The 27,471-nt window shown below is 43.3% G+C and overlaps 1 protein-coding gene across 3 annotated transcripts in view; it reads right to left on the reverse strand.

Moving 5' to 3' along the window:
* Positions 1–762: 762 nt before the first annotated feature.
* The window catches only part of LOC124798328 (dynein axonemal light chain 4-like), a 47,404-nt gene continuing 20,695 nt past the window's right edge, over positions 763–27,471 (reverse strand). For 2 of the 3 annotated variants that reach the window (XR_007016937.1, XR_007016936.1), the window contains 2 exons: positions 15,495–15,556; positions 763–5,360 (listed from right to left, as the gene is read on the reverse strand). Coding sequence is in view for 1 of the 3 variants with exons in the window: in XM_047261681.1 (XP_047117637.1) it covers positions 5,196–5,360 (165 nt within the window). In the remaining 2 variants the exon portion in view is untranslated. The remainder of the gene's footprint in view (positions 5,361–15,494; positions 15,557–27,471) is intronic. The other variant, XM_047261681.1, reaches the window with a different exon arrangement.

The following is a 27,471-nucleotide window of genomic DNA, read 5'->3' on the forward strand; positions in this document are numbered from 1 at the left end:
TGTTGCATTTCCTGAGACATGCTGATCTAGTGTATGGCTTAATGATGGAATCCTCTTTAGTAAAATATTATAGAAGTAAAATAGTTCTCCATTTGGATATACAGGTAAGACTACTTAGGAGGAAATTCTTATCAGGAAAAACAAACAAATCTTGTGCTCTACAGTTTGGAGTGCTGAATTTTAAGATATCTTAATTGGGTAAGGTTAGAGAGAGTAAAAGAGAAATGGACTGGTTGAAGTTAGATATACAGGGAATGGCAAGACGGAGTTTGTGAAACCAGATATTAAACTGAAAAATACTTCCAGGGGCAGATGTGTACTCTGACTATAATTTATTTATTATGAAAAGCAGAATAAATTGAAAAAAACTGCAGAAATATGCGAAATTGAGGAGATGGTACCTAGATAAGTTTAACAAGCAGATGCTGTTCATGTTTCAAAGACAGCATTATGCAACTGTTAACACAGCAGGAGACAAACTGGTAGTTTTGAGTCACGGTGTAGTGAAGGCAGCAGAGGAGGAACAACAGAATGAAGCAAGGCTACACAATAATCACTGGTTATTACATAAGAAACTGAATTTAATTAGTGGAAGTAGACTCTATAACAACATCACAAGTGAAGCAGAGGATACTGAATACCAATGTACACAAAAGGAGATTGACAAAGTGCAACATGGCAAAGCAGGAGGAAAGGTAGATAAGAATTGCAGATATGTTGAGGCATGCATGATTCTGGGAAAGATAGGTTCAGCCTATTAAAAAAAAATGAAGAAACGTTTAGAGAAAAGCAGCTGTGTGAATGTCAAGAGTTCTCCCGGCAAACAAATAAAGGAGGGCTATACAAAGGACAGAAAATTGAAGATTGTATTACGGAAAGGCAAGAGGAAGTAGATAAAGATAAATTGACAGATGTAATACTGCAAGAAGAATGTGACAGATCATTATGAGACCCAAGTAAACCTAAAGGAAAAGGATCAGAAGTACACAACATTCCCCCCAATTCATTGATATTCCTGGGAGAACAGCCATGGTACACTACATAGCACACAAGATGTACGAGACAAGTGAAATGCTGAAAATATTATGAAAAGAATACATTGCTACTCACCCTACAGAAGAGACACTGAGTCACAGACAGCTACAATGAAAAGACTGCCATACATTCCGGCTTTCAGCCAAAATGCCTTCTTCTGCATTAGAAAACAAACATTCTCACAAGCACAAATCAGACACCCAGTCACTGTTTCTGGCCACTGAGGCCGGTGTGCGGACTGCAGCAGTGCCTCATCTCATGAGGGTGGTGGGGTATGGAGGAGGCGAGGGTGAGGAGGTGGAGGGATAGGAGGTTATGGGTGAGAGAAGTTTAATGCTACTTGTGGAAGTGTGCAGGGATGTAGTGGAGAGAGTGTCATGCTGCTGGATGTGGAAAAAAGGAGAGAAGGGGACAAGTAGAGGAGGGGAAAAAAGATTGGTGGGTGCGTTGGTACAACAGAAGGCTGTGTAGTATGTGGTGCTTGAGTTACAGCTGTCTCTTGGCCACAGTTTGTCAGTTGACACTCCTACACACAGACACCTTGTTGTTTGTCATGCCCATGTAGAAAGCAGCATAGAGGTTGCAGCTTAGTTTGACGATCACATGACTGCTTTCACAGGTGGCCCTACCTCTGATGGAATAAGAGATGCAGACTGGAGTAGCTACTGGTGGGAGGATGTATGGGACAGGCCGTGCAGGTAGATCTATTACAGGGATACAGGCCATAAGGCAAGGGGTTGGAAGCTGGGGTGGAGTAGGGATGGGCAACGATATTGCCTACTAAATTTGGTGGGCTGCAGAATACCAGTGTAGTAGGGATGGGAAAATAGTGGGTAGGATGTTCTTCAATTCAGAGCTGAAACCCTGGTGGAGAATATGATCAGTTGCTCCAGTCCTTGGTGGCCCTGAGTCACGGGAGGAGTGCTCCTTTGTGGCAGCACAGTGGGAATGCGAGAGGTGACTTGGAGAGATAAGACATGGGACATCTGTTTCATTACAACAGTGGGAGGGTAATTTTGTTATGTTTATTTGTTATATTTCAAGAGGGACTGCCCATCACTACAGATGCAATGGCCATGGGTGTCTAGCCTGTGAAGGGACTTCTTGTATGGAATTGGTGCAGCTGCCGAAGAGGAGGTACTGTTGGTGGTTGGTAGGTTTGCTATGGACAGAGGCACTGACAATGTAGCCATCCTTGAGGTGGAAGTCAACACTAAGGCAGGTGGACTCTGTTCGACTGAGGACCAGATGAAGCAAATGGGGAAGAAGGTGTTGAGGTTCTGGGAGGAATGTAAAGAGCATGTCCTCTCCCTCTGTCCATATCATGATGTTACGTTATGGGCAAAGGGTGAAGGTGCTGGTCCAAGTGAACAGAGATTCTCTCAGTGGGACACAGTAACTAGCCACAACAGGGCATCCTGGGTGGTTGGTTTATGGACTTCAGGAAGCATGTAGATGATAGGAGTGCAGGGAGCGGCAGGGGTGCAGAGACAAATAGACTCAGGGGAGAGGTTCTGGGGTGGGCCTAAGAATCTAAGAAGGGACTGGAGATCCTGTTGGATTTCTGGAATGAACAGCAATTGAAGGGAAGCATTACCTATCCAAAACACTGAGACTTCCACTGACACTTTCTTGTAAGATCATCAATTTTTTCTCCTAACCATTTGCATCCCAAAAGTTGCTTTATATTAATATACTCTGTTCCATTTTTCCACCTAGAAGTCAATATTTAGTGATGTACATTACTCTTGCATGGACTTCAACACTGGAGTATACAAGTCTCTATGCAAGAGATGTGGGGTAGAGGAGAGGAGAGTAGACACATATTCCTGTGTTCATATATGCATAGAAAAACTTAAGAGTCTTTCACTTATATGGTTGACAGTCATTTTACACTCTTTCTTGATGTTAACAAATCAATGTCTAATTGATTCAGTTCTTTTAAAATCTTATAAAAATATGCACATAAACATGTACAAAATGTGCAGCTTTACACAGAACACAAGTATAGTAGTAGACATACAAGAGAAGGAATGAAGGTCATAATGTTAACAAGAAATTGTAATGAAAATCAGCTTTGATAATGAGCATATTAACTAACTATCATTACATACAATAACAAAGTCAATTCAATTATTGCCAAACCAACTTCTTCAAACATTATTTCATAGCTACACCAAACTAAGATGTTTGACTGCTGCTCTTTGTATCAAGATTTATCTTTCTAACTGCAAACATGAAAACGCACTTACGAAATATGGCAATATATCAGTGAGATAAGAAAACATCTTACATGTCACAAGAACCATCTTCTAGGGCTTTTGCACTCTGAATCTCAAACAGATACAAATTTTGTTTATAAAATAGTTGAAAAAAAAAAACAGTTTAAATTGTGATGGTTATTTTATTTAAAATGAGCAGTTTTGGCCTAGTCTTAGGCCATCTTCAGAACAGCACCATCAGCTGATGTTGACAATGTCCAGAACAGTCAGTACACGTCAGTCGCTGAAACTTTTCTTTGTTTGTTGATAACATTAAATCCCTTGATATAATTTTATTGCTCATGCTCATGCATCTCCAAAGTACATGGAACATTTAAGTAACAGGCTAACTCAGACCCTTGAGGAAATTATATTCTTTTCATTGAATCAATGCTATCTCTGCATGATTAAGGTTTACTTCATATTAACTTACTTTCTCAATACCAGCCTTGTTATCTCAAGAAAAGATTTTATGGCTTCAGAAAGTATTAATAATGAGATTATGTAACATAAGCATTTAAGCTCTGGCTCTTTTTCTAACTATTCCAACCAGTAAGTTCCATTATCATTAATAACAACATTAAAGACATAATGAGCTACTAATTTGTGCACTGCAGCAACATATCTGCTTTTTAAAAACTAATTTATTAATGCTTCCTCCTTCTTCATTGAACATAAAATCACTACCTTGCAGATTCAATGCTTTCGTTACCTTTGCAGTACATTATACTTTGTGGTTGTATTTTCCTTGTGATGTCTACCACTTACATATAAACTTATGTCTTTAGGCAATGTTGCATTCCTGTGCTTTCTCCCCTCCCCACCTTTTTCAGGAGGAGCTTCATTAGAAAATTTCACCACAACAGGAAAATAATTATTTATACAAAATGTATCAGGTAGTTACATAATGTAAAATATACTTACATATCCTTACCATACAATTACCTCAACAATAACATAACTGATAGGTAAATATTAAGGATAATTACAAATAAATGTAAAATAAAATATGCTGTTTACCAAAATATATTCATAGATCATGCACTGATACCAGCCTCCTATAAGTAACATAGCGAACAAAATGAAATGGCTGTACCAAAAGAGTAATATTTGTACTGTTAACAAATGCTGTTAATAATGCACAAGTAACTCATTTCCATTGTTAATATAATAATAATAATATATAATAATAGAGTGCAGATATATTCATTCTGTACAGTGTGTGCTAAATGCATTAAACCTGCAATAGTTTTCAACAAGATAGAAACTATAGTTAATAGACAAGTTGCAACAGTAATGGAGGGAAAAGTCTGTTGTAAGATAGATATCTTTGTATTGTCTTAAAAAAGAGGATATCACAAAGATATTCTTTAATACCATGCACACACCAAACTATTTCTTCTCTCAAAGCAGTCTGGTACAAATATCAGCAACAATCCAGACAGGAGATCAGTACGTGCTTATAAAGGAAAAGTAATGGAGAAAGACAAAGTAAAAATGTGGCATGAGAATAAATTAATCTGTGTAGAAATAACAAGTCGTTCAGTGTAACTGTTTCTAACAAAATGCCACATTTTAATTTTTGCTTTACTTTTCCCCTTCTTACATTTCATTCTAAAATTCTTGCTGCCATGCCCAAAAGTGGGGGTTCAGTATATTTTTCCATTTGTGCTATTGACAAATATTTCTGTTTTGAGACTATTCTTTTGGCACTCATCTCCTGTTATTAGCAAAATCCACTTTGTAATTACTCTGTTTTGCTTAATGGTAAGCGCTTCATCTCTCCACAAGTTGACAGCCGGAAACTTTTATTCATGCACAATTGATAAATCAAGGGCTACACCACCACCACCACCACCACCACCACCAGTCAGTCAAGTACATGTATATTATGGAGATTCAAGAGCATTTCCAAACACAGACACCAACATTACCACCAAAAAACATGTACAAAAGATTCTTGCACTCATAAGATATTTCAAAGCCATAGCCTTCACCAACAACAGCATGCCAGGATGGTCCAAACTTTTTATCCATTGCCTCTTTAATCATGCGAGCAGCCATCTATAGTCAATGATAAAAGAGTTCTCAGAATGTGTTAAACAAAAACAATACATGTTATGCAAAATGGAAAACAGAGACAACTCCACTAATTATGAGTTAATTAGTTTTATCAAAAGATAGCACAAAAGTGAACACACATTATACTGGAAATGCATCAAAGCATAAGTTATTTTCTAAAAATTTATTTCACACTGCTCTGATGAACACACACTAGAATAAAACTGAGTTATGCAATTGCTTGGTTACAATGTCATGTTCTGCAGCTCAAATCTAAACAATTACAAGAAAAACATGTTGGCAATACTCTTAAAACATTTACAAAATGGGATCAAAAAGATTGATGAATGGTATGACTGTCTCTTCAGAAGCAGAATGACTATTGGCCTAACTGAAATGTATCTCAGCTAGCCTTACTACACCTTTAAACACAATCACAGCTATGCTGAAAGAGTTCAGTAAGATTTACTCTGCTGGTAAGAAAGAATAACACTTATATTACACTTGAAGGGCAAAACATAGTTGAAGTTTAATATCTCACCAGCATAAAGATCATTGAGGAGGTGGGGCACTAGCTCGGCTGAAAAAGGAAGGGTTAAGATATAACCCATGGTCTTTTTACATGAGCCATCCAATCATTTTCCTGAAGATATTTATGGATATGGGCATTCAGTTACTCACAACCCAGGTTATGAAGCAACAACCTGGGTTGTGAGTAACTAAATCCACTTTCCCTTCTTCCCTTTCTTTCCCCTCTCTCCTCCCTGATGAAGGAACAAAGTGCCGAAAGCTAGGAACATAAATTTTCTGTTCTGTTTTGTGTATCTATCGGCTGTACTGAGCTGAAGTAAGTACTGGCCAGCCCCTCTATCTCATTGTTAGTATAAGAATAGTGTTTGTAAGATATTCTGTCTTGTCATTACAAGGAGGAGGAGGAGGAGATTAGTGTTTAACGTCCCGTCAACAACGAGGTCATTAGAGACGGAGCGCAAGCTCAGGTGAGGGAAGGATGGGGAAGGAAATCGGCCGTGCCCTTTCAAAGGAACCATCCCGGCATTTGCCTGAAGCGATTTAGGGAAATCACGGAAAACCTAAATCAGGATGGCCGGAGACGGGATTGAACCGTCGTCCTCCCGAATGCGAGTCCAGTGTGCTAACCACTGCGCCACCTCGCGCGGTTTGTCATTACAATTGGGGAAATGTGCGTCAAAGGTCGCCAGGGTGGGGTAAAGCGTCTAGTCAGCCTTAGTAAGCTGCCATTTGCGTGTGCACATAGGTGGGGTAGGAGTCAGCAAACGGATAGCACATGGGAAATAGTCGCTCAAGTATGTGTCAGAGAACAGGTCACTCAAGACAATGGTCGAACTGGGTAGTGCAGAAGGATTGGTCCAAATGGAAACAGGTGCTTGTGGAGTCTGAAAGGAATGTGGGTGTTCCTCTGTTAAGACAGAAGAGGTTAAGTTGATTGAGAAGATCAGCCAAGAGGGCACCTTCGGACAGGGTCTAGGAGAACCCAAAGGGAATGGTGCAGATTAAAGTCACTGAGCAGCAGAAAGGGGTGAGGTAGCTGCAAAATAAGTTGGAGGAAGTCTTCCCTGGTAACATCGAATGATGGAGGGATGTAAGCGGTAGAAAGGGAAAAGGTCAAGTGAGGAAGGAAAAGGCGAACTTTAACAGCTTGAAGGGGGATAGTCAGGGAGATGGGTTGATTATGATCATCATCCCATATGAGCAGCATGACTTCCCCATGATATGGAATGGCATCCTCGAGGGGAGAAAGATCAAAACAGACCAGAAAGAATTGCGAGAGCTCAGAGTGGTCATGAGGATCCCATTTTGTTTCCTGAAGGCAGAGAACAAGTGGATGCTGCAATTCTAAGAGCAGCTGTAAATCCTCTTTGTTGGATCGAAGACTGAATGTTCCATTCGAGGAGAGTCATAATGAGGAACAAATGAAGGGGTGTCACCTCGGCAGTTGAAGAGTGCCAGCCTTCAAAGACTCGCAGATGCAAAGTGACAGCCTTCAAAGACTTGCTGTTACAGGGCACAGAGGCAGGAGGTTACTGCTTCACAAGGTCTACAGAAGCGTCAGCATTCTCATGCTGTCGGCCTGTGGAGTCTAGGGCAGAAAAACGGATGATGGTGCACACCACCTACACAGATGTCGCCAAGGTGAGGGTATCACACAGTGACACCATCAAAGAGTATCTTCGAGTCGGAGATGGAGAAGACTGTTTGCCTTTGTTTGACTTCTTGGACCTTTCCGGTTGGCAGAGAGAAGCTCAGATGGTGATTGGCTGGAGGGACATAAGAAGTCTTCCTCAAAGATGAGAGAGGGATAGGTTGGAAAGGTATAAAGGAAGGCCAGGTCACTTGTGTGCCAGTATCAGAAGAGACTCATCCATAGAAAGGACGTGTAGGCAAAAATTAAGTTGAAGGCAGTAAAATTAGTCTAGAGGTCTCCTTATTTTCACCAAGAAAGGAACTAACTGTTGCAAAAGTTATGATTTTGCTACAACTTCTACCTTCATATATGTCTATAACCTCATCTTCATTGTGCAAGAGTGTCTCTCATCGCCGGCCGAAGTGGCCGTGCGGTTCTAGGTACTGCAGTCTGGAACCACGAGAACACTACGGTTGCAGGTGCGAACCCTGCCTCAGGCATGGATGTGTGTAATGTCCTTAGGTTAGTTAGGTTTAACTAGTTCTAAGTTCTAGGGGACTAATGGCCTCAGAAGTTGAGTCCCATAGTGCTCAGAGCCATTTGAACCATTTGTCTCTCAACTTGGTGTCTGACTGACCTCACCTTACTTTTGAACTTTCCTGAACCTAGCCCTATCTCCTCCCAGAGGAAGGAACTGAAAGTTCCACAAGGTAGGCAGCATGTCAATTTTACTTTTATATGTGTCTACTGATCGTACTAAACATTGTGCCTTCTGAAGTAAGTACTGACCAGCACCTGTATGATGTAGTTTATTAATTTTCTTGATTGAATTTTCCTTTAATTAAAAAAGCCCTCATATTATGGAATTCCAAACAAATAAAAATGACTTACATGTACCAGAAGTAGGCCTCAATGGGATGAGGCTTCATTATAAAGTTTCTCAGCGCCCAGATGGATAATAAACTGCAGTGATACCAGCATGTGGATAAGTTAACCATAAGGCTCAGTTCTGACTGCTTTGTACTTAGAAATCTCTCTACTGTATTGACCTGCACAAAGGAATGCTAGCATACTTTCACTCAGTTCTACCCTATGACATAATTATCTGTGGCATTCCAGCTAATTTGAGAAAGTATTTATTGTACAGCAGTATGCAATGTAAATATTGGATAAATGTGATAATCAAAAATTTGGCACGCTCCACTTCATGCAACTATGCTAACACATAGCCCACACCCCACACTGGTATTTGTGGCTAATGACAAGTATGAAATTAGGGTGAATCTGCTATTCAAAACCACAATACTAGAAGTAGAAATAATTTACATAGAACTATGCATTCCTCTCAAGGATTCAGAATGGATTTTATATTCTGGGGAAAAAGTCTGCAACAGGTTTTCAGTGGACATTAGGCAGGAAATCGACAATCCCCAAATATTTAACAACAAAGTAAAAGAATACCTCATTACCCATTCCTTCTGCGGTCACCTCATTACCCATTCCTTCTTCATGCTATCTGAATACTTGGACTCTGCATAACCCTAACATCTGTTTTAGATTTATCCTGATTTTGCCAGGGTATAGATGGTTAATTGTGAGCTGTGTGAGGTTACATACATGCTTTGTTTAATTTATTAGATGAAAACAGCAACGGGGTAGTATACGAGGTGGAGCAGTGGCTTTTCTCAAAGCAAGTTTTTTTTTTCTCCTAAAACAAATACACACGTGCGCGCGCGCATAGAGTAAAATGTGCCCATATAGTCACGTGTATTAGTGTCTGCTTCTGGAATTTGTGCGTGCTGTGGTTTGAATCCACCTTGCAGATTAACAACTTGGTGAATCAGCCAGCCTGTATGTGCTTTTTACGTGGCTTCTCATATCAAATTAAATAAATACCAAGGTCAAATACATGCTATGCAAATATTTAGGAAACATCATACACTTGAATCTGAGATTTCCTTTAGATGCATACAGATGGCGTACATAAGCTCTGTCCCAGGTATAGAGTAGTAGCGTCAGGAAGGATATCCGGGAACCAACTGTCACTTTGTTGTTGTTGTTGTTCTGGTCTTCTGCCCAAAGACTGGTTTGATACAGCTCTCCATGCTACTCTATTCTGCACAAACTTCTTCATTTCCAAATTACTACTGCAACCTACATCCTTTTGAATCAGCTTACCTGCATTCATCTCTTGGTCTCCCTCTATGACTTTTACCCCCCACACTACTCACCAATAGTAAATTGGTGATCCCTTGATGTCTCAGAATGTGGCCCATCAAATAAACCTTTCTTTTAGTCTAGTTGTGACACAAATTTCTTTTCTCCCCAACCCTATTCAGTTCCTCCTCATCAGTTCATTACCTATCCATATAATGTTCAGCATTCTTCTGTACCACCACATTTCAAAAGCTTCTATTGCTGTCTGTTTAGACTGTTTACTGTCCACACTTCACTTCCAGATTTACATACATATTCCAAAAAACACTTCCTAACATTTAAACCTATATTCAATGTTAAAAAAATTCTACACTTCAAAAATGCTTCTCTTTCCATTACCAGTCTACATTTTACATCCTCTCTGCTTTGGCCACCATCACTTACTTTACTCCCCAAATAGCAAAACTCATATAACACTTTAATAGTCTTGTTTCCTAATCTAATTTCCTCAACATCGCCTGATTTAATTTAACTACATTCCATTACCCTTGCCTTGCTTCTGCTGATGTTCATCTCACATCGTCTCAATACATTGTCCATTATGGTCAACTGCTCTTCCTAGTGCTTTGCTGTCTGACAGAATTAAATCATCGGTAAACCTGAAAGTATTTCTCTCTTCTCCCTGAACTTTAATCTCTTCTCCATATATGTCTTTGGTTTCCTGTACTGTTTGCTCATTGCACAGATTGAATAACATTGGGGATAATCCACAACCCTCTCTCACCCCGTCCCTCAACCACTTTTCCCTTTCATGCCTCTCAACTACTATACATCCATCAGGCTTCAGAAGTTGTAAATGGCCTCTCACTCCCTGTACTTCATCCCTCCTATCATCAGAATTTCAAAGAAAGTATTCCAGTCAACACTGTGAAACACAATAAACACAGGTTTGCCTTTCCTAAACCAATCTTCCATGAGAAGTCATAGGATCTACATTGCCTCATGTGTTTCTACATTTCCCTGTAATCCAAACTTATTTTCCTCAAGGTTGCCTTCTACCAGTTTTTTCATTCTTGTAAATAATTTGTGCTCTCATTTTGCCAGCGTGACTTATTAAACTGGTAGTTTGGTAATATTCATGCCTTTCAGCATCTGCTATCTTTGGAATCAGAATTATTACATTCTCCTTGAAGTCTGAGGGTATTTCGTCTGTCTCATACATCTTGCTTACCAGATGGAAGACTTCTGTCATGGTTGGCTCTCCCAAGGCCATCAGTAGTTCTGATGAAATGTCGCCTACTCCCAGGGCCTTGTTTTGACGTAGGTCTTTCAGTATTCTGTCAAATTCTTCTCTCAGTATCATATCTCCCATCTCATCTTCATCTAGGTTCTCTTCCCTTTCTATAATACTACCTTCAAGCTCACTTCTTTTGTACACTTCCCGGCATCCCATTTGAGTCAATTGATGTATCGAAGTACTGCACTGAAAAGGTGTTTGAATGCTGTGCAGGTGTGGTTAAATTTAATGGAGCTAAACTTCTAACTGTTGTTATTTATAGATTCCCAGACTCCGATTTCACAACATTTTTGCTAAAGCTAGAGGAGGTTCTTGGTTCACTTTATAGAAAATACAAAAAGTTTGTTATATGTGGTGACTTCAATATTAATTGTATAAGTGATTGTGCAAGGAAAAGGATGCTGGTAGACCTCCTTAATTCATATAATCTTATGCAAACCGTATTCTTTCCAACTAGAGTGCAAGGGAACAGTAGAACAACCATAGACAACATTTTTGTTCATTCCTCATTACTGGAAGGGCATTCTGTTAGCAAAAAGGTGAATGGCCTTTCAGATCACGATGCACAAATTTTAACTGTAAAAGATTTTTGTGCTGCAACACGTGTTAAAATATAGTCATCAGCTGTTTAGGAAAGCTGATCCAGTTGATGTAGAGACCTTTGTAAAACTTATCAAGGAACAAGAGTGGCAAGATGTTTATAGCGCTGATACAGTAGATGTTAAATATATTGCTTTCTCAAGACTTTTCTCGTGCTCTTTGAAAGCTGCTTTCCATTAGAACGTTCAAAACAGGGTACTAGCACAAACAGGCAGCCTGGGTGGCTGACTAAAGGGATAAGAATATCTTGTAGAACAAAGTGGCAATTATATCAAAACGTTAGAAACAGTCAAAATCTAAATGCAGCAGCCCATTACAAACAGTATTGTAAGGTGCTTAAAAATGTTATTAGGAAGGCAAAAAGTATGTGGTATGCAGATAGAATAGCTAAGTCCCAGGGTAAAATTAAAACCATATGGTCAGTCGTACAGGAAGTGGCTGGTCTGCAAAGACAGGTTGAGGATATAGAATCAGTGTGTAGTGGGAATGTCCGTGTTACTGATAAGTCGCATACATGTACAGTATTTAATAATCACTTTCTGAATATAGCAGGTGAACTAAATAGAAACCTAGTCCCAACAGGGAATCATATAGCGCTCTTAGAAAAAAGTGTTCTGAGACTGTTACCTGAAACGCTCCTCCATGATACTGACAAGAGGGAGATTGAGTTAATAATTAAATCACTAAAGACCAAGAACTCTCGTGGATATGACGGGGTACCTAGCAGAATACTGAAATATTGTTCTACGTATGTTAGTCCAGTACTTAGTCATATCTGTAACTTTTCCTTTAGGAGTGGTCAGTTTGCTGACCGATTAAAGTACTCGGTAGTGAACCCACTTTATAAAAAGGGAGACAGGGATAATGTTGACAATTTTAGACCTATTTCTATGCCATCGGTGTTTGCTAAAGTTATTGAGAAGGTTGTATATACAAGGTTACTGGAGCATTTAAATTCACATAATTTGCTGTCAAATGTTCAGTTTGGTTTTAGAAATGGTTTAAAAACTGAAAATGCTATATTCTCTTTTCTCTGTGAGGTTTTGGACAGATTAAATAAAAGGTTGCGAACGCTAGGTGTTTTCTTTGATTTAACGAAGGCTTTTGACTGTGTTGACCACAAAATATTACTGCAGAAGTTGGACCATTATGGAGTAAGGGGGAGTAGCTTACAATTGGTTCGCCTCTTACTTTAAGAACAGAAAGCAGAAGGTAATTCTCTGCAATATTGAGAGTGGTAGTGATGTTCAGTCCCAATGGGGTACTGTTAAGTGGGGCGTTCCCCAAGGGTCGGTGCTGGGGCCACTGCTGTTTCTTATTTATATAAATGATATGCCTTGTAGTATTACAGGTGATTCAAAAATATTTCTGTTTGCTGATGACACCAGCTTCGTAGTGAAGGATCTTGCGTGTAATATTGAAACAGTATCAAATAATGTAGTACATGAAATAAGTTCGTGGCTTGTAGAAAATAATTTGATGCTAAATCACAGTAAGACTCAGTTTTTACAGTTTCTAACTCACAATTCAACAAGAACTGATATTTTGATCAGACAGAATGGGCATATTATAAGCGAGACAGAACAGTTCAAGTTCCTAGGCATTTGGACAGATAGTAAGCTGTTGTGGAATGCCCATTTCCAGGATCTTGTTCAGAAACTAAATGCTGCTTTATTATTTTGTGGTGTAATTCTTCTGATTTCAAAAAGGGTATTTTTTGCTAAAAACGGGCATGTGGAATGCACTTCCTTGACTCTTGTGCAGAAAGGAGTGCAGTATTCTGCTGCATCCATTTTCAATAAGCTACCACAAGAACTCAAAACTCTTAGCAGTAGCCCAAACTCTTTTAAGTCTAAACTGAAGAGTTTCCTCATGATTCAGTCCTTCTATTCTGTCGAGGAGCTCCTGGAAGAGCTAAAAAATTAAGCAAATTCCAGTGTTACATTGTTGATTTTCTTTATTTAAACTTATGACTTGTCACCTGAATATGTTTTTTTATATTTCATTTTATTTGTTTCTACTATCGTGTTATAATTTCATGTATTGACTCGTTCCATGACCATGGAGACTTCTCTTTAATTTGGTCCCATGGAACAATAAATAAATAAATAAATAAATAAATAAAAATAAAAAAACAGCCTATCTATATATTCCTTCCACCTTTCAGCATTCCCTTCTTTGCTTAGTACCACTCTTCCATCTCAGCTCTTGATATTCATACAGCTGCGTCTCTTCTCTCCAAAGGCCCCTTTAATTTTCCTATAGGTAGTATCGATTTTTCCCCTAGTTATATACACATCTATAAACATACCCTTACATTTGTCTTCTATCTGTATTGGCTATTTTGCACTTTCTGTCAGTCTCACTTTTTTAGACATCTTTATCATTTTTCTCTGCTTCACTTGCTGCATTTTTATATTTTCCCCTTTCGTCAGTTAAATTTAACATCTCCTACTATTGAAGGATTTCTACTAGGCCTTGTCTTTTTACCTAACTGATCCTCTGCTGCCTTCACTATTTCATCTCTCAAAGCTACCCATTTGGCTTCTACTGCATTCCTTTTCCCTGCTTACGTCAGTCATTGACTAATGCTCCCTCTGAAACTCTAAACAACCTCTGGTTCTTTAAGTTTATCCAGGTCCCATATCATTAATTTTTTTACCTTTTTGCAGGTTATTCAGCTCTAATCAACAGTTCATAAGCAATAAATTGTGTTCAGAGCCCCCATCTGCCCCTGGAAATGTTTTACAGTTTTAAATCTGAGTACAAAACCTCTGTGCTGACATTATATTATCAATCTGAAATCTTTTAGTGTCTCCAGGTCTCTAGAATTGCCAAAAACCATATAATGATGCTTCCCTATAGAGCAATGAGAAAAGGCAAGGGAGAGGAGGAACGACAACAACAAAATACACATACAAAGTAATCTCAAAGTAATTATTTGAATCATGAGTTTGTGTAGATAAGTGCAAGCAACAATTTGTTGTTATTAACACACTTCACAGTGTATTCAGAAGTGGTTACTTCTGCTTGTTAATATATACCTTGACTTGTTCCTCATCCATGAAAACTCTCTTTTGTGAACAGATATATGGAACATGATGTATCAATGAACTAATACTAAAATGGCCAGGCAAAACACATGACTTGCAAGAAAGTAGTTATGACACTGATGCTTGCTTCATCATGTAGATAATGACATAAATATTTTTAGGAACAATTTTAACAATATTCCTCTGCTTTATGGAATGAGATAAGTGTTGTACAGACTGTAAAAAACAGGTTGTTTTTCTTTTGTTGGCATCATTATATGGACAATGTGGAGCCTATGCCACTTGTTCCTTGGCATTCCCAGAATAGGGCAGGGCCTGTTTCTCTTCTCCCCAAATGCTCTCCCTGACGATACCTATTTCATGAAAATCAATTAAGAACAAGCATGCAGAAAATGCTTGCTATGGACTCTCTTGACATTAAAAGGCAAGTATCTGAAGTATCACAAATAAGAGAAAACTAACAGAGACAATCACAAATTATTTGGGCAAAAAGTTCTGTAACCCCATTCAAAAATGCAAGTTATTCGATGCAGCAAACTGAGTCTTTAATAAAATGAATCCTGCTCCTTAACAGTATAGTGTCATATATAGCCAAGATCAGCAATTCAGATTTTTGCTATGGTTGTTCACAGAACTAAGACTTTCTCTGAGGTAGCACCACTCTGGAACAGCCAATATACATTACAAACAAAACTACTATCGGTGCTCATGCATAACCTATACGAATACTTATCTCAACAAATCTTAAATATTCAATTCAGGTTAACTACCTATGAGAGTAATGTTAACTACATTATCACAAGCAAAAGATGAAATAAATAATAACTCACAATATACTAATAAAAAAACAATATATAAAGACTCACATTGTTGTCGAGAAGACAATAAGCTGTGACTCAAAGCTCGAGTGGAAAGAAAAGATTCATCACTGCAATCAGATTGTAAGAAATTGCATAAGAACACTCTGAAAAAAAACTTTGAAAAGTAAAAAATAAATATTCATGCAGACGTGTTTTTATAGTTTGTGAACAAAAAAGCAATTTGTTCTTTCAGAACCATGCTAATTACTACAACTCCCAAAATAAATTTCAGTATTACATAATATTCCCAAATATATTTAAAAAAGGAAGAGAGCAAAATAACAAAATATGAGAAACATCAGCTCAGAACATGCAGGCATCTATAAGAAGTAATAAAAACAAACAAAACAAAGATTGCCATGCCACTGCACACTGTATCACACACAAATTTTGTTTGTATGCAAAAGTAACATCTCTCTTCATCTGAGCATTTTAATAAAAAGTCAACAAAATACTAAAGCAAAATAGCTCCTGAAGCAGGTTTCTTCCTTTTAATCACAGTGATGTCACCAGCAATGAAGGAAAAGTTCATGCTGAACAAGGATAAAGTAGGAAATCAACCACGTCTTGTAATATCCCTTGGCCCATGCTAGCCAGTGGTCGTGGATCGATCAGCTGACGGTTCAACGACCCTCCTACTATTATTAGTCTAAAGTTAATGTATATCGCAAGGTGGTGCGTTTCACCTGCGCAAGAAAATCATAATGTGATGGGACTTCGTTACAAGGCAGGATAACAAGAGGACATGTAAGGAAGTGTGTGCAACGAAACGGTCATTGTTATTGTATTTTTTGCGATTCACAAGCAATATGTGATGTTAATGTGGAGTTTAGTAATGGCCATAATACAGTCTGTTGCTTTTCAAAAGCAATTGCGCATATTTAATTTTGATCAAAGGATTCTGTGATGAACTATTACATACTACAAGCATGTATAGGACTTCAAACAATTGGTGGTCAATGTTTGCTGTAGAACCTGCTTCAACAACACGGTCAAAAGAGTAGAGAAAGTTTCCTCTGCTAAAAGGAACCCATTTCACTTGCAGACAATCATCGAATGACCAAATGGTTGGTTGGTTTAAGGATTAAAGGGACCAAACTGCAGAGGTCATCGGTCCCTTTTTCCAAAATACTAAAAAATACCCACAGAGAATAAAAAATGTTCAACAGAATAGGAGACAGACGACACAGAACAAAAGAAACAGACAAGGACCAGAGAAAACGAAATAAAATCACATGGAGTGTGACGGTGGTTGGCCGACCATAGGAACAAAAAAAATGGAAAAGCTAACCACCGAAAACACATTAAAAACTTAGTTTAAAACCGTAGACCAAAGGCCAGAATCAACACAAAACAATAAAATAAAACAGAAACACTCAGATTAAAGAATAAAAACTCCCTGCCCTAATAAAACGTAAAACTAAGGCAGCCATAGCAGGGTCATCAGATAAAACGGCAGGGAGCGTATCAGGCAGCGCAAATGTCTGCCTGACCACAGCGAAAAGGGGGCAGGCCAACAGAATGTGGGCCACTGTCAAAGCCGCCCCGCAGCGACATACAGGAGGGTCCTCCCGGCGCAGTAAATAACTGTGTGTTAGGCGGGAGTGGCCAATGCGGAGCCGACAAAGGACGACTGATTCCCTGCGGTTGGCTCGCATGGATGACTGCCACACAGTCGTCGTCTCCTTAATGGCACGGAGTTTATTGGGTGTGATCCGATCGCGGCATTCAGCGTCCCAAAGCGCAAAAACTTTTCAGCGGAGGACTGCCCGCAAATCAGTCTCTGGGAGGCCAACATCCAGAGATGGTTTACACGTGGCCTCTTTCGCCAGGTGGTCAACATGTTCATTGCCCGGGATACCGACATGACCGGGGTCCACACAAAGACCACAGAGTGGCTGCAACGCGCAAGAGTATGCAGGGACTCATGGATAGCCATCACCAGACGAGAACGAGGAAAACACTGGTCGAGAGCTCGTAAACCGCTCAGGGAATCGCTACAGATCACGAAGGACTCACCTGAGCAGGAGAGGATATACTCTAGGGCTCGAAAGATGGCGACTAGCTCAGCAGTGTAAACGCTGCAGCCAGCCGCCAAGGACCGTTGTTCGGAATGGTCCCCTATAGTTAGCGTATACCCGACACGACCAGCAACCATCGAACCGTCGGTGTAAACAATTCCAGAGCCCTGATACGTGGCCAGGATGGAATAAAAGCGGCGGAGGAAGGCCTCTGGAGGGACCGAGTCCTTCGAGCCCTGTGCCAAGTCGAGCCGAAGGCAAGGGCGAGGAACACACCACGGGGGTGTACGCAGGGGCGCCTGGAAAGGGGGTTGAACAGGGAAAAACCCAAGCCCGCAGAGAAGCTCCTTGATGCGTACGGCGATCGGCCAACCCGACCGGGGCCGACGGTCCGGCAGATGGACGACCGACTGCGGGAACAGGACACGGTAATTTGGATGCCCGGGCAAGCTAAAAACATGGGCAGCATAAGCAGCCAGTAATTGTTGGCGTCGCACCCGCAGTGGAGGGACACCTGCCTCAACAAGGACGCTGTCCACAGGGCTGGTGCGGAAGGCAGCAGTGGCAAGTCGGATCCCGCTGTGTAGTATTGGGTCCAGCACCCGCAACGCAGAGGGGGATGCTGAGCCATAAGCCAGGCTCCCATAATCCAGACGGGATTGGATTAACGCCTGGTAGAGCCGCAACAGGGTAAATCGGTCGGCGCCCCAGCGGGTGTGGCTCAAGCATCTCAGAGCATTTAGATGCCGCCAACACGCCTGTTTAAGCTGCCGGATATGAGGCAGCCAAGTCAACCAGGCATCGAAAACCACCCCCAAAAACCTGTGTGATTCCACCACTGAAAGAAGTTCGCCGGCAAGATAAAGCCGCGGCTCCGGGTGGACAGTGCGTCGCCGGCAGAAATGCATTACGCAGGTCTTGGCTGCCGAAAACTGGAACCCATGAGCTACAGCCCAAGACTGCGCCTTGCGGATAGCACCCTGTAGCTGACGTTCAACAGCTGCAATGCCAGTAGAGCTGTAATAAAGGCAGAAGTCGTCAGCATACAGGGAAGCAGAGACAGAATTTCCCACGGCCGCAGCGAGCCTGTTAATGGCTATTAAAAACAGGCAGACACTTAAAACAGAACCCTGTGGCACACCGTTCTCCTGGACGTGGGTGGAACTATATGAGGCTGCGACTTGCACGCGGAAGGTACGATACGACAGAAAATTTCTGATAAAGATCGGCAGAGGGCCCCGAAGACCCCATCCATGAAGCGTAGAAAGGATGTGATCACGCCATGTCGTATCGTACGCCTTCCGCATATCGAAAAAGACAGCGACCAGATGCTGACGGCGGGCAAAGGCAGCACGGATGGCCGACTCCAGGCTCACCAGATTGTCGGCGGCGGAGCGGCCTTTACGGAACCCACCCTGAGATGGAGCCAGAAGGCCCCGAGACTCCAGTACCCAAGTCAAGCGCCGGCTCACCATCCGTTCAAGAAGCTTGCAAAGAACGTTGGTGAGGCTAATGGGGCGGTAGCTGTCCACCACCAAAGGGTTCTTACCTGGTTTCAGAATGGGGATAATGATACTCGCCCGCCACTGCGACGGAAACTCACCCTCGACCCAAATACGATTGTAAAGGTCGAGGAGCCATCGCTGGCAGTCCACTGAGAGGTGTTTCAGCATCTGGCAGTGGATGCTATCTGGTCCAGCAGCGGTATCAGGACAAGCGGCAAGGGCACTGCGGAATTCCCACTCACTGAATGGAACATTGTACGATTCTGGATGGTGGGTGCGAAACGAAAGGCTCCGACGTTCCATCCGCTCTTTAATGGAGCGGAAGGCCTTAGGGTAATTCGCAGAAGCGGAAATCATAGCAAAATGCTCTGCTAAGTGGTTTGGTTTGCAATGACGTCGGAGTCAGTACAACTGCTCCATTCAGTGAGAGCGCAGGGACGCTGACAGGTGGCCGATAGCCGTAGACGCGTCGAATCTTGGCCCAGACCTGCGACGGAGTGACATGGAGGCCAATGGTGGACGCGTACCGCTCCCAGCACTCCTGCTTGCTTTGGCGGATAAGGCGGCGGGCCCGCGCACGCAGCCGTTTGAAGGTGATCAGGTGTTCAAATGCAGGGATGTCGCTTGTGACGCTGTAGCGCCCGCCGGCGATCTGTAATCGCTGCAGCGATCTCAGGCGACCACCAAGGCACAGTCCGCCGCCGAGGGGACCCAGAGGAGCGGGGAATGGCAGATTCGGCGGCAGTAACGATGCCGGTGGTGACCGATTGAACCACCGCATCAATGTCGTCATTAGAGAGAGGCTCAAGAGCGGCAGTGGAGGAGAACAAGTCCCAGTCAGCCTTATTCATAGCCCATCTGCTAGGGCGCCCAGGAGAGTGACGCTGTGGTAGTGACAGAAAGATCGGAAAGTGGTCACTACCACACAGGTCGTCATGCACACTCCATTGGACAGACGGTAAGAGGCTAGGGCTACAGATTGAAAGGTCAATGGCGGAGTATGTGCCATGCGCCACACTGAAGTGTGTGAAGGCACCATCATTTAATATCGAGAGATCGAGCTGCGACAATAAATGCTCAACGATGGCGCCTCGACCTGTTGCCACTGACCCACCCCACAGAGGGTTATGGGCGTTGGGCGGCGGCAATTGGGCTATCAGCGCAGCCAGGACATGCTGCGAGACATCACCATCCGGTGGAAGATAAAGACTGCAGACGGTAACAGCCTGTGGCGTCCACACCCGAACAGCGACAGCCTTTAAAGGTGTTTGGAGAGGGACAGACTCGCTGTGCAGAGTGTGAAGGACATAGAGGCAGACGCCACCCGACACCCTTTCATATGCTGCCCGGTTCTTATAATAACCCCGATAGCCACGGAGGGCGGGGGTTCGCATTGCTGGAAACCAAGTTTCCTGCAGAGCAATGCAGAAGAAAGGGTGAAGGCTGATAAGTTGTTGGAGCTCAGCTAGATGGTGGAAAAAACCGCCGCAGTTCCACTGGAGGATGATATTGTCCATGGCTGAGAAAGGCATGAAAGGACTGGGAAGGCAATTTATGCCGCTTGTTCACTCACTGCCACCGATTCAGTACCCGTACGAGAGGCATCCATGACGTCTGAGGGACCAGCGGGATCAAGGTCCTCAGCGGACGCTAGAATCTCGAGTTCATTCTCAGACGCAGAGCGCGAAAGGTGCGGTGGGGTTGGTGCCACCGCAAGTTCTGTGGCCTTAGAGGTCTTTCTCTTGGACTTCTCTCGCTGAACCTTGGGTTTCACCAGCTGGGAAGGCTTCACCGATTCAGTCTCCGGGACAGAGGAGGATCGTGAAGCCCTACGCCCGGCCGCTGGTGAGGACTTATGCCACTGGCGCCCGTCATCCTTCCCGCTGGTGGAACCCTGGGAAGGGAGGGTCCCAAGGGAACTCTTACGGGCGAGAGTAGCCGAAGAAGTTAGACGCTTCTCCGGCTGAGAAGCGGGGACGGATGTCCCCGATGGGTGGGAGGAGGTTGCTCCTGAGGTAGGTGGTGCAGGAGCAACCGGTTGGGTAGAGCTCCCCACGGGCAAGGGGGCAGGAGGAGTCTTACTGCTTATCGAGATGGCTGGAAGTCTCAAAACTGATGGAGCTGGCACAGTTGTTGTAGCAGCTGCATAAGAAGATGTCATTCTCACAGGATGGAGTCTGTCATATTTCCTTTTGGCCTCAGTATAGGTCAGCCGGTCCAGGGTCTTATATTCCATGATTTTGCGCTCTTTCTGAAAGACTTTGCAGTCAGGCGAGCAAGGTGAATGGTGCTCCCCGCAGTTGACGCAGATGGGAGGCGGGGCACATGGAGTATCGGGATGAGATGGGCGTCCGCAATCTCGACATGTGAGGCTGGAAGTGCAGCGGGAAGACATATGGCCGAACTTCCAGCATTTGAAGCACCGCATCGGGGGAGGGATATAGGGCTTGACGTCACATCGGTAGACCATCACCTTGACCTTTTCCGGCAACGTATCACCCTCGAAGGCCAAGATGAAAGCACCGGTAGCAACCTGATTGTCCCTCGGACCCCGATGAACGCGCCGGACGAAATGAACACCTCTACGTTCTAAGTTGGCGCGCAGCTCGTCATCAGACTGCAAAAGAAGATCCCTATGGAAAATAACACCCTGGACCATATTTAAACTCTTATGTGGTGTAATAGTAACGTTAACATCCCCCAACTTGTCACAAGCAAGTAACCTGCGGGACTGGGCGGAGGATGCCGTTTGTGTCAGTACTGACCCAGAGCGCATTTTAGACAAGCCCTCCACCTCCCCAAACTTGTCCTCTAAATGCTCGACGAAGAACTGAGGCTTTGTGGAGAGAAAAGACTCCCCATCAGCTCTCGTGCAAACTAAGAATTGGGGCGAATAACTGTTACCTCCATCCTGAGACTTACGCTCTTCCTACGGCGTGGCCAGGGAGGGGAACGTTTTCGGATCGCACTTCTGAGCATTAAATTGAGCCCAAGAACGCTTAGAGACTGCTGGCGGCTGGCCGCCAGCGAGAGACGATGTACCACGCTTCATTGCGGGTCATCCGCCCTGATGCCACCTACTCCGACCAAGGGCCCTCCCCACGGGCGCCACCCAGCCACAGCAAAGGCCACCTGGCAGGATGGCCGTTGCCGGGAGTCCCGATACCCCAGGAGGATAGGCATCTGCTCCTTGGCATACGTGGGGAGTTAACAGCGCAGGCATCAGTAGAGCGATCCCTGTGTTGTCAGGGGGCTACAACCAAGAGGGTACATGGCGGCCCCACCACAACGGACTGGCTACTGTGCTGGATCTTAGGTGCAAAAATGTCCAAGGTCGTCGTCGCAGTTAAAAGAAACACTGCAGAGTGCAGCGTGGTAATCGCACTCAGGGACGTATCCTCGCCCAAGAGATCGAAAACCATTGCAACGACGAGAAATCCGGCTAAAGGTCTAATTGCACGACGGAAACAGTGCACCATGTAAGGCGCCCTTCCCCAATTGGCTCGCTCTTCGGATAAAGTTAGAAAGATGGAGGTCAAACCCGAGAGGGGACCATCACATAAGGCCGAAACGTTGGAGACTCTTTTTAGTTGCCTCTTATGACAGGCAGGAATACCGCGGGCCTATTCTAACCCCCGAACCCGCAGGGGGGGAATGACCAAATGCGAAAGGCAGTGTTCCAATTTGAGAAGATCCTATAAAAGTTTTCCTTCTCTTACATTACAAGAATTTTACAGGCAAAACGTCTGAGGCAGCAGCTGCTTCTCCACCACGAGAGTAACTTGTCTATGTGTACGAAATTACGTACACTGTGGGGGTCGTCGATGGCGCACGGAATATTGTACTTTACAGACATACAAACAGAGATACAACACACACTAGTTCAATAACAATGAGTTTAATATTACCAGTTTAAAACATTAATTTCTCTTTTGAGCAGTAAAATATAATACAGTGTTTTGAAACAAGCCATCTTGACACCCAAATGCAGTAATGAATCAACCAAAAGTTGCCATACCACCCATTTGCTTTGACCAGTGACATAACTGTGTTGCGTTACATCATGATGATGCAACGTACTTGAATCAGGTCATGTCTGTATGTGGTGGGTTGTAGTATTTGGTGGCACACTCTACTGTTAGATGTTTATGTTTCAAAACTATTTGTCAGATATGCTAGTGAGTTTTTAATGTGAGTTGCATGTGTCAGGTTGTTATTGGGAGAGAGTGTGCTTGTTTGCTAGTGAGTTACTTTTATTTTGCAAATTATGGCTAATGGATGTGTACTTGCATTTGGAACTATTAGCACTGTGTGTTTCTTGTGGCTGGAGCATTAATATTATTTACCTTTTTTATATTTCTCAAACAGTCCATGGTTGTACTGCCGGTCCATACTGTCCAACGGGCACAATATTTTGGTGATCAGACATGTTGTCATCATCAGGTGCGCTGACAAACTGAGCTTCTGAGGGCGGGCGACCATCTTAAGTCCCCTCCCCTGTGAGGCGTTCTCTCCGCGGTCCGCGCCCGCGCCGTGTTTCAGCAGTCGCTGAGATGCTGGCATTGACGTCTGTGGTGGTGTCGGTGTTATTGCCTTGTCTGCTCTGGTCGCCCATTCATTTTCTTTGCTGAGTGCCTTTTTAATTAGGCTCAATGCTGGTTCCCATTCCTTGCTGAGGTTACAGCAGCAATCTTGGTTGATGGGTCCATCCCTAGTATGAATTTCGATAGCCTCTCTAACACTACTGTCTCGGTATTTAGATATCTGTGCCAAGATCCTGGTATGTTGGTAGTCCATTTCGTGATTTTCAGACAAACAGTGCTCTGCAACCACCGACATGTTGGGCAACCTAAGTCGAGTTTGCCTCTGATGTTCTCGGCATTGATGGTGCACACTGTCTGTCCAATGTAAGTCTACCCACACTGACACGGAATCTGGTATACGCCGGCCTTCCGCGAACCGAGATCGTCTTTGACACTTCCCAATAATGCTCATGTTTTATTGGGTGGGCGAAAGATGGTTCCTACTTCGTATTTCCTCAATATTTGTCCTATTTTCCCTGTATACGATATATAGTCAGTGGCTATCTCTTCCTCCGTGACTTCATCTGTCTCCACATGCTGTACTGTAGACGTGGGGTGGAATATTCCAAGTACCCGTTTTTCCGGAATACAGTTTTGAGGTGTTCCAGCCCATGGGGCAGACTCTTTGCATCAGAGATTGTGCTCACCCTCTGCTCCAGTGTTTTTAGCACCCCATTCCTCTGCAAATGGGTGGTGGCAGCTATCTGCATGCAGATACAGGTTGGTGTGCATTTTTTTTCCTGTATACCCTGTGGCTCAGGGTGCCATCCTCTCTTCCTTTGACCATCACATCAAGGAATGGTAATCTTGCTTCTGCTTTGGTCTCCATAGCGGATTTGATGTTCGGATGTAAGGAGTTCAGGTGTGTAAGAAAGTCTAGGAGCTTGTTCCTTCCATGGGCCCAGATCACGAACGTGTCATCCACATAATGGAGAAAACAAGTAGGTTTCCATTTGGATGATGCCAAAGCTTCCTCCTCAAAGTACTCCACATAGAAATTCGCAACCACAGGCAAGAGTGGGCTCCCCATTGTGACTCCTTCTGTTTGTTCATAGTATTCTCCATTAAAGAGAAAGGGACTTAATTTTGCTCCCACACCAAGCTTCACGCCATAGCGGACATTGTCAAGGCAGTTGAACAGGTTGCTGCGCAACTACCACCTGAAGCAGCTGAAGAAGTACGCTGGGAAACCTGCTGTGTTCTGATGAGAACTAAACCAATCAAGTAAAATATTATCAGCAGTGGGAGGGCTGCCATTCGAGACCTGAGACAGAGCCCTGAGATTGTTTTCTTACTGGCCGACAAAGGCAATCCTACAATTGTTCTTTCCCATATGGACTACATTGAGAAGATGCAGAGTCTCCTGAATGATGAATCTTACAGGAAGATCAACACAGACCCCACAAAGAAGGTGGAGAACAAGACCAGGGCTCTTCTCAAGAACACGGATTTACCAGTGAGTGTCGCCAAGAAATTGGCACCTCAAGGATCTGTAACGCCAAGACTTTATGGACTCCCTAAAGTCCACAAAGAAAGGGTGCCCTTATGCCCAACTGTCAGCAACATTAGGGCACTTACATATTTGCTGGCCAAATACCGAGCAGAATTACTAAGCCCTTATGTAGGTAAATGATCTCATCACATTTGTAATTCTGTGGATTTTGTAAAATGTCTCAACAACTTCAAGCTGAAGGACTCAGATATCCTGGTGAGTTTTGACATTGTTTCATTATCCACCAGGGGTGCCTCTTTGAGAGTCAGATGAGCTTACTGCACAGAAATTTGACAAGAAGATGACCGACCTTTTCAGGCACGTTCTGACCTCCACATATTTTCTCTTTAATGGAGAATGCTATGAATAAACAGAAGGAGTCACAATGGGGAGCCCACTCCCGTCTGTGGTCACGAATTTCTATATGGAGTATTTCGAGGAGGAAGCTTTGGTGTCTTCCAAATGGAAACCTACTACTTTTCTCTGTTATGTGGATGACACGTTCGTGATCTGGCCCCATGGAAGGGACAAGCTCCTAGACTTCCTTACACACCTGAACTCCATACATCGGAACATCAAATTCACTATGGAGACCGAAGCAGAAGGAAGATTACCATTCCTTGACATTATGGTCAAACGAAGAGCGGATGGCACCCCGGGCCACGGGGTATACAGGAAGAAAACGCACACCAACCAGTATTTGCTTGCGGATAGCTGCCACCACCCATTCGCAGAGTAATGGGGTGCTACGAACACTGGAGCACAGGCCGCGCTCCATCTCTGACGCACAGAGCCTGCCTCATGAGCTGGAACACCTCAAAACTGTATTCCGGAAAAACGGGTACTTGGAATGGCAGATCAGATGCGCAATCCGCCCCACCTATACAGTACAGCGTGTGGAGACAGACGAAGTCACGGAGGAAGAGAGAGCCACTGCCTATATACCATATACGGGTGCACTACCAGGGAAAATAGGACAAATATTGAGGAAATATTGAGTAGGAACTGTCTTTTGCCCACCCAATAAAACGCGAGCATTATTGGGAAGTGTCAAAGACAATCTCGGTTTGCGGAATGCCAGCATACACCAGATTCCATGTCATTGTGGGAAGACTTACTTGGACAGACAGTGCACACCATCAAAGATCATTGTCGAGAACATCAGAGGCACACTCGAATTAGGTACCCCAACAAATTGGTGGTTGCAGACAATGTTTGTCTGAAAATCATGAAATGGAGTACTAATATACCAGGGTCTTGGCACAGACATCTAAATACTGGGACAGTGCCGTTAGAGAGGCTATCGAAATTTGTACCAGGGATGGACTCATCAACCAAGATTGTGGCTATAAACTCAGCAAGGCATGGGAACCAGCATTGAGTCTAATTAAAAAGAAACTCAGCAAAGAAAATGAACAGAAGACCAGAGCGGACGAGGCAATTACACCGACACCACCACAGACGCCGACACCAGCGTCTCACCGACTGCTGACTCATGGCCACAGGCGCGGTCCGCGGAGAGAACGCCTCGCAGGGGAAGGGGATTTAAGATGGCCGCCCAGACCTCAGGAGCTCAGTTCATTAGCACACCTGATGATGACGACATGTCTGATCGCCAAAATATTGTGCCCGTTGGATACTATGGACCAGCAGTACATCCATGGACTGTTTAAGCAAGAAATACGCTGTGAGAAAATGAATAATCACTTTTTTTAATCAGTCATGAACATGACAAAAAAATTTATGAGTGTGTCCTTGCACAAGGCTATGGGTGAAGATGTGTGTCTACAACCACGTTCCTACAGTTGTTTGGACTCACTGTGGAATACATGAGGTGTCGTGTGTCGTGAGTGGATGACGTTGAACAAAGCTGCTGCATCTCTGACCAGGGACCAGTACATGTGGTATTGTCACCAGGATAATATGTGGCAGTCCATCTGGAAGGGTTCCCAGTTTAAGACTTGTATGTTGGCCATTTGTGAGATTTATTTAACAATGTATTATTTTTGCTACTGGGTATCAATTGAGTTGTGAGCTCATGAGATGGGCATTAGCATGTGTACTGTTTTAGATCAGTTTTTGTTTTGCAGGAAAGTTTGCTTGGAATTATGAAGTAATGGGCGATGTTGACAGGGCCCAGGGTTTTTTAGCCAAAGTTTTAGTCACAGTTTGGAACAATAAAGTTGGAGAGAGGTGGTCCTCATGTGGGTTAGTGGGAGTGGGGGCTGTTAATCATCATTAAACTGAGTTTAAAGTTTTGTACAAACAGAGGGTACTGGGGAGCCATTAAATCCATGACAGTGAGTTAGATATAGTGGGAATTAGTGAAGTTCGGTGGCAGGAGGAACAAGACTTTTGGGCAGGTGAATACAGGGTTATAAA

This window comes from Schistocerca piceifrons, chromosome 1 (assembly GCF_021461385.2).
Source record: "Schistocerca piceifrons isolate TAMUIC-IGC-003096 chromosome 1, iqSchPice1.1, whole genome shotgun sequence".
NCBI classification, from domain to species: domain Eukaryota; kingdom Metazoa; phylum Arthropoda; class Insecta; order Orthoptera; family Acrididae; genus Schistocerca; species Schistocerca piceifrons.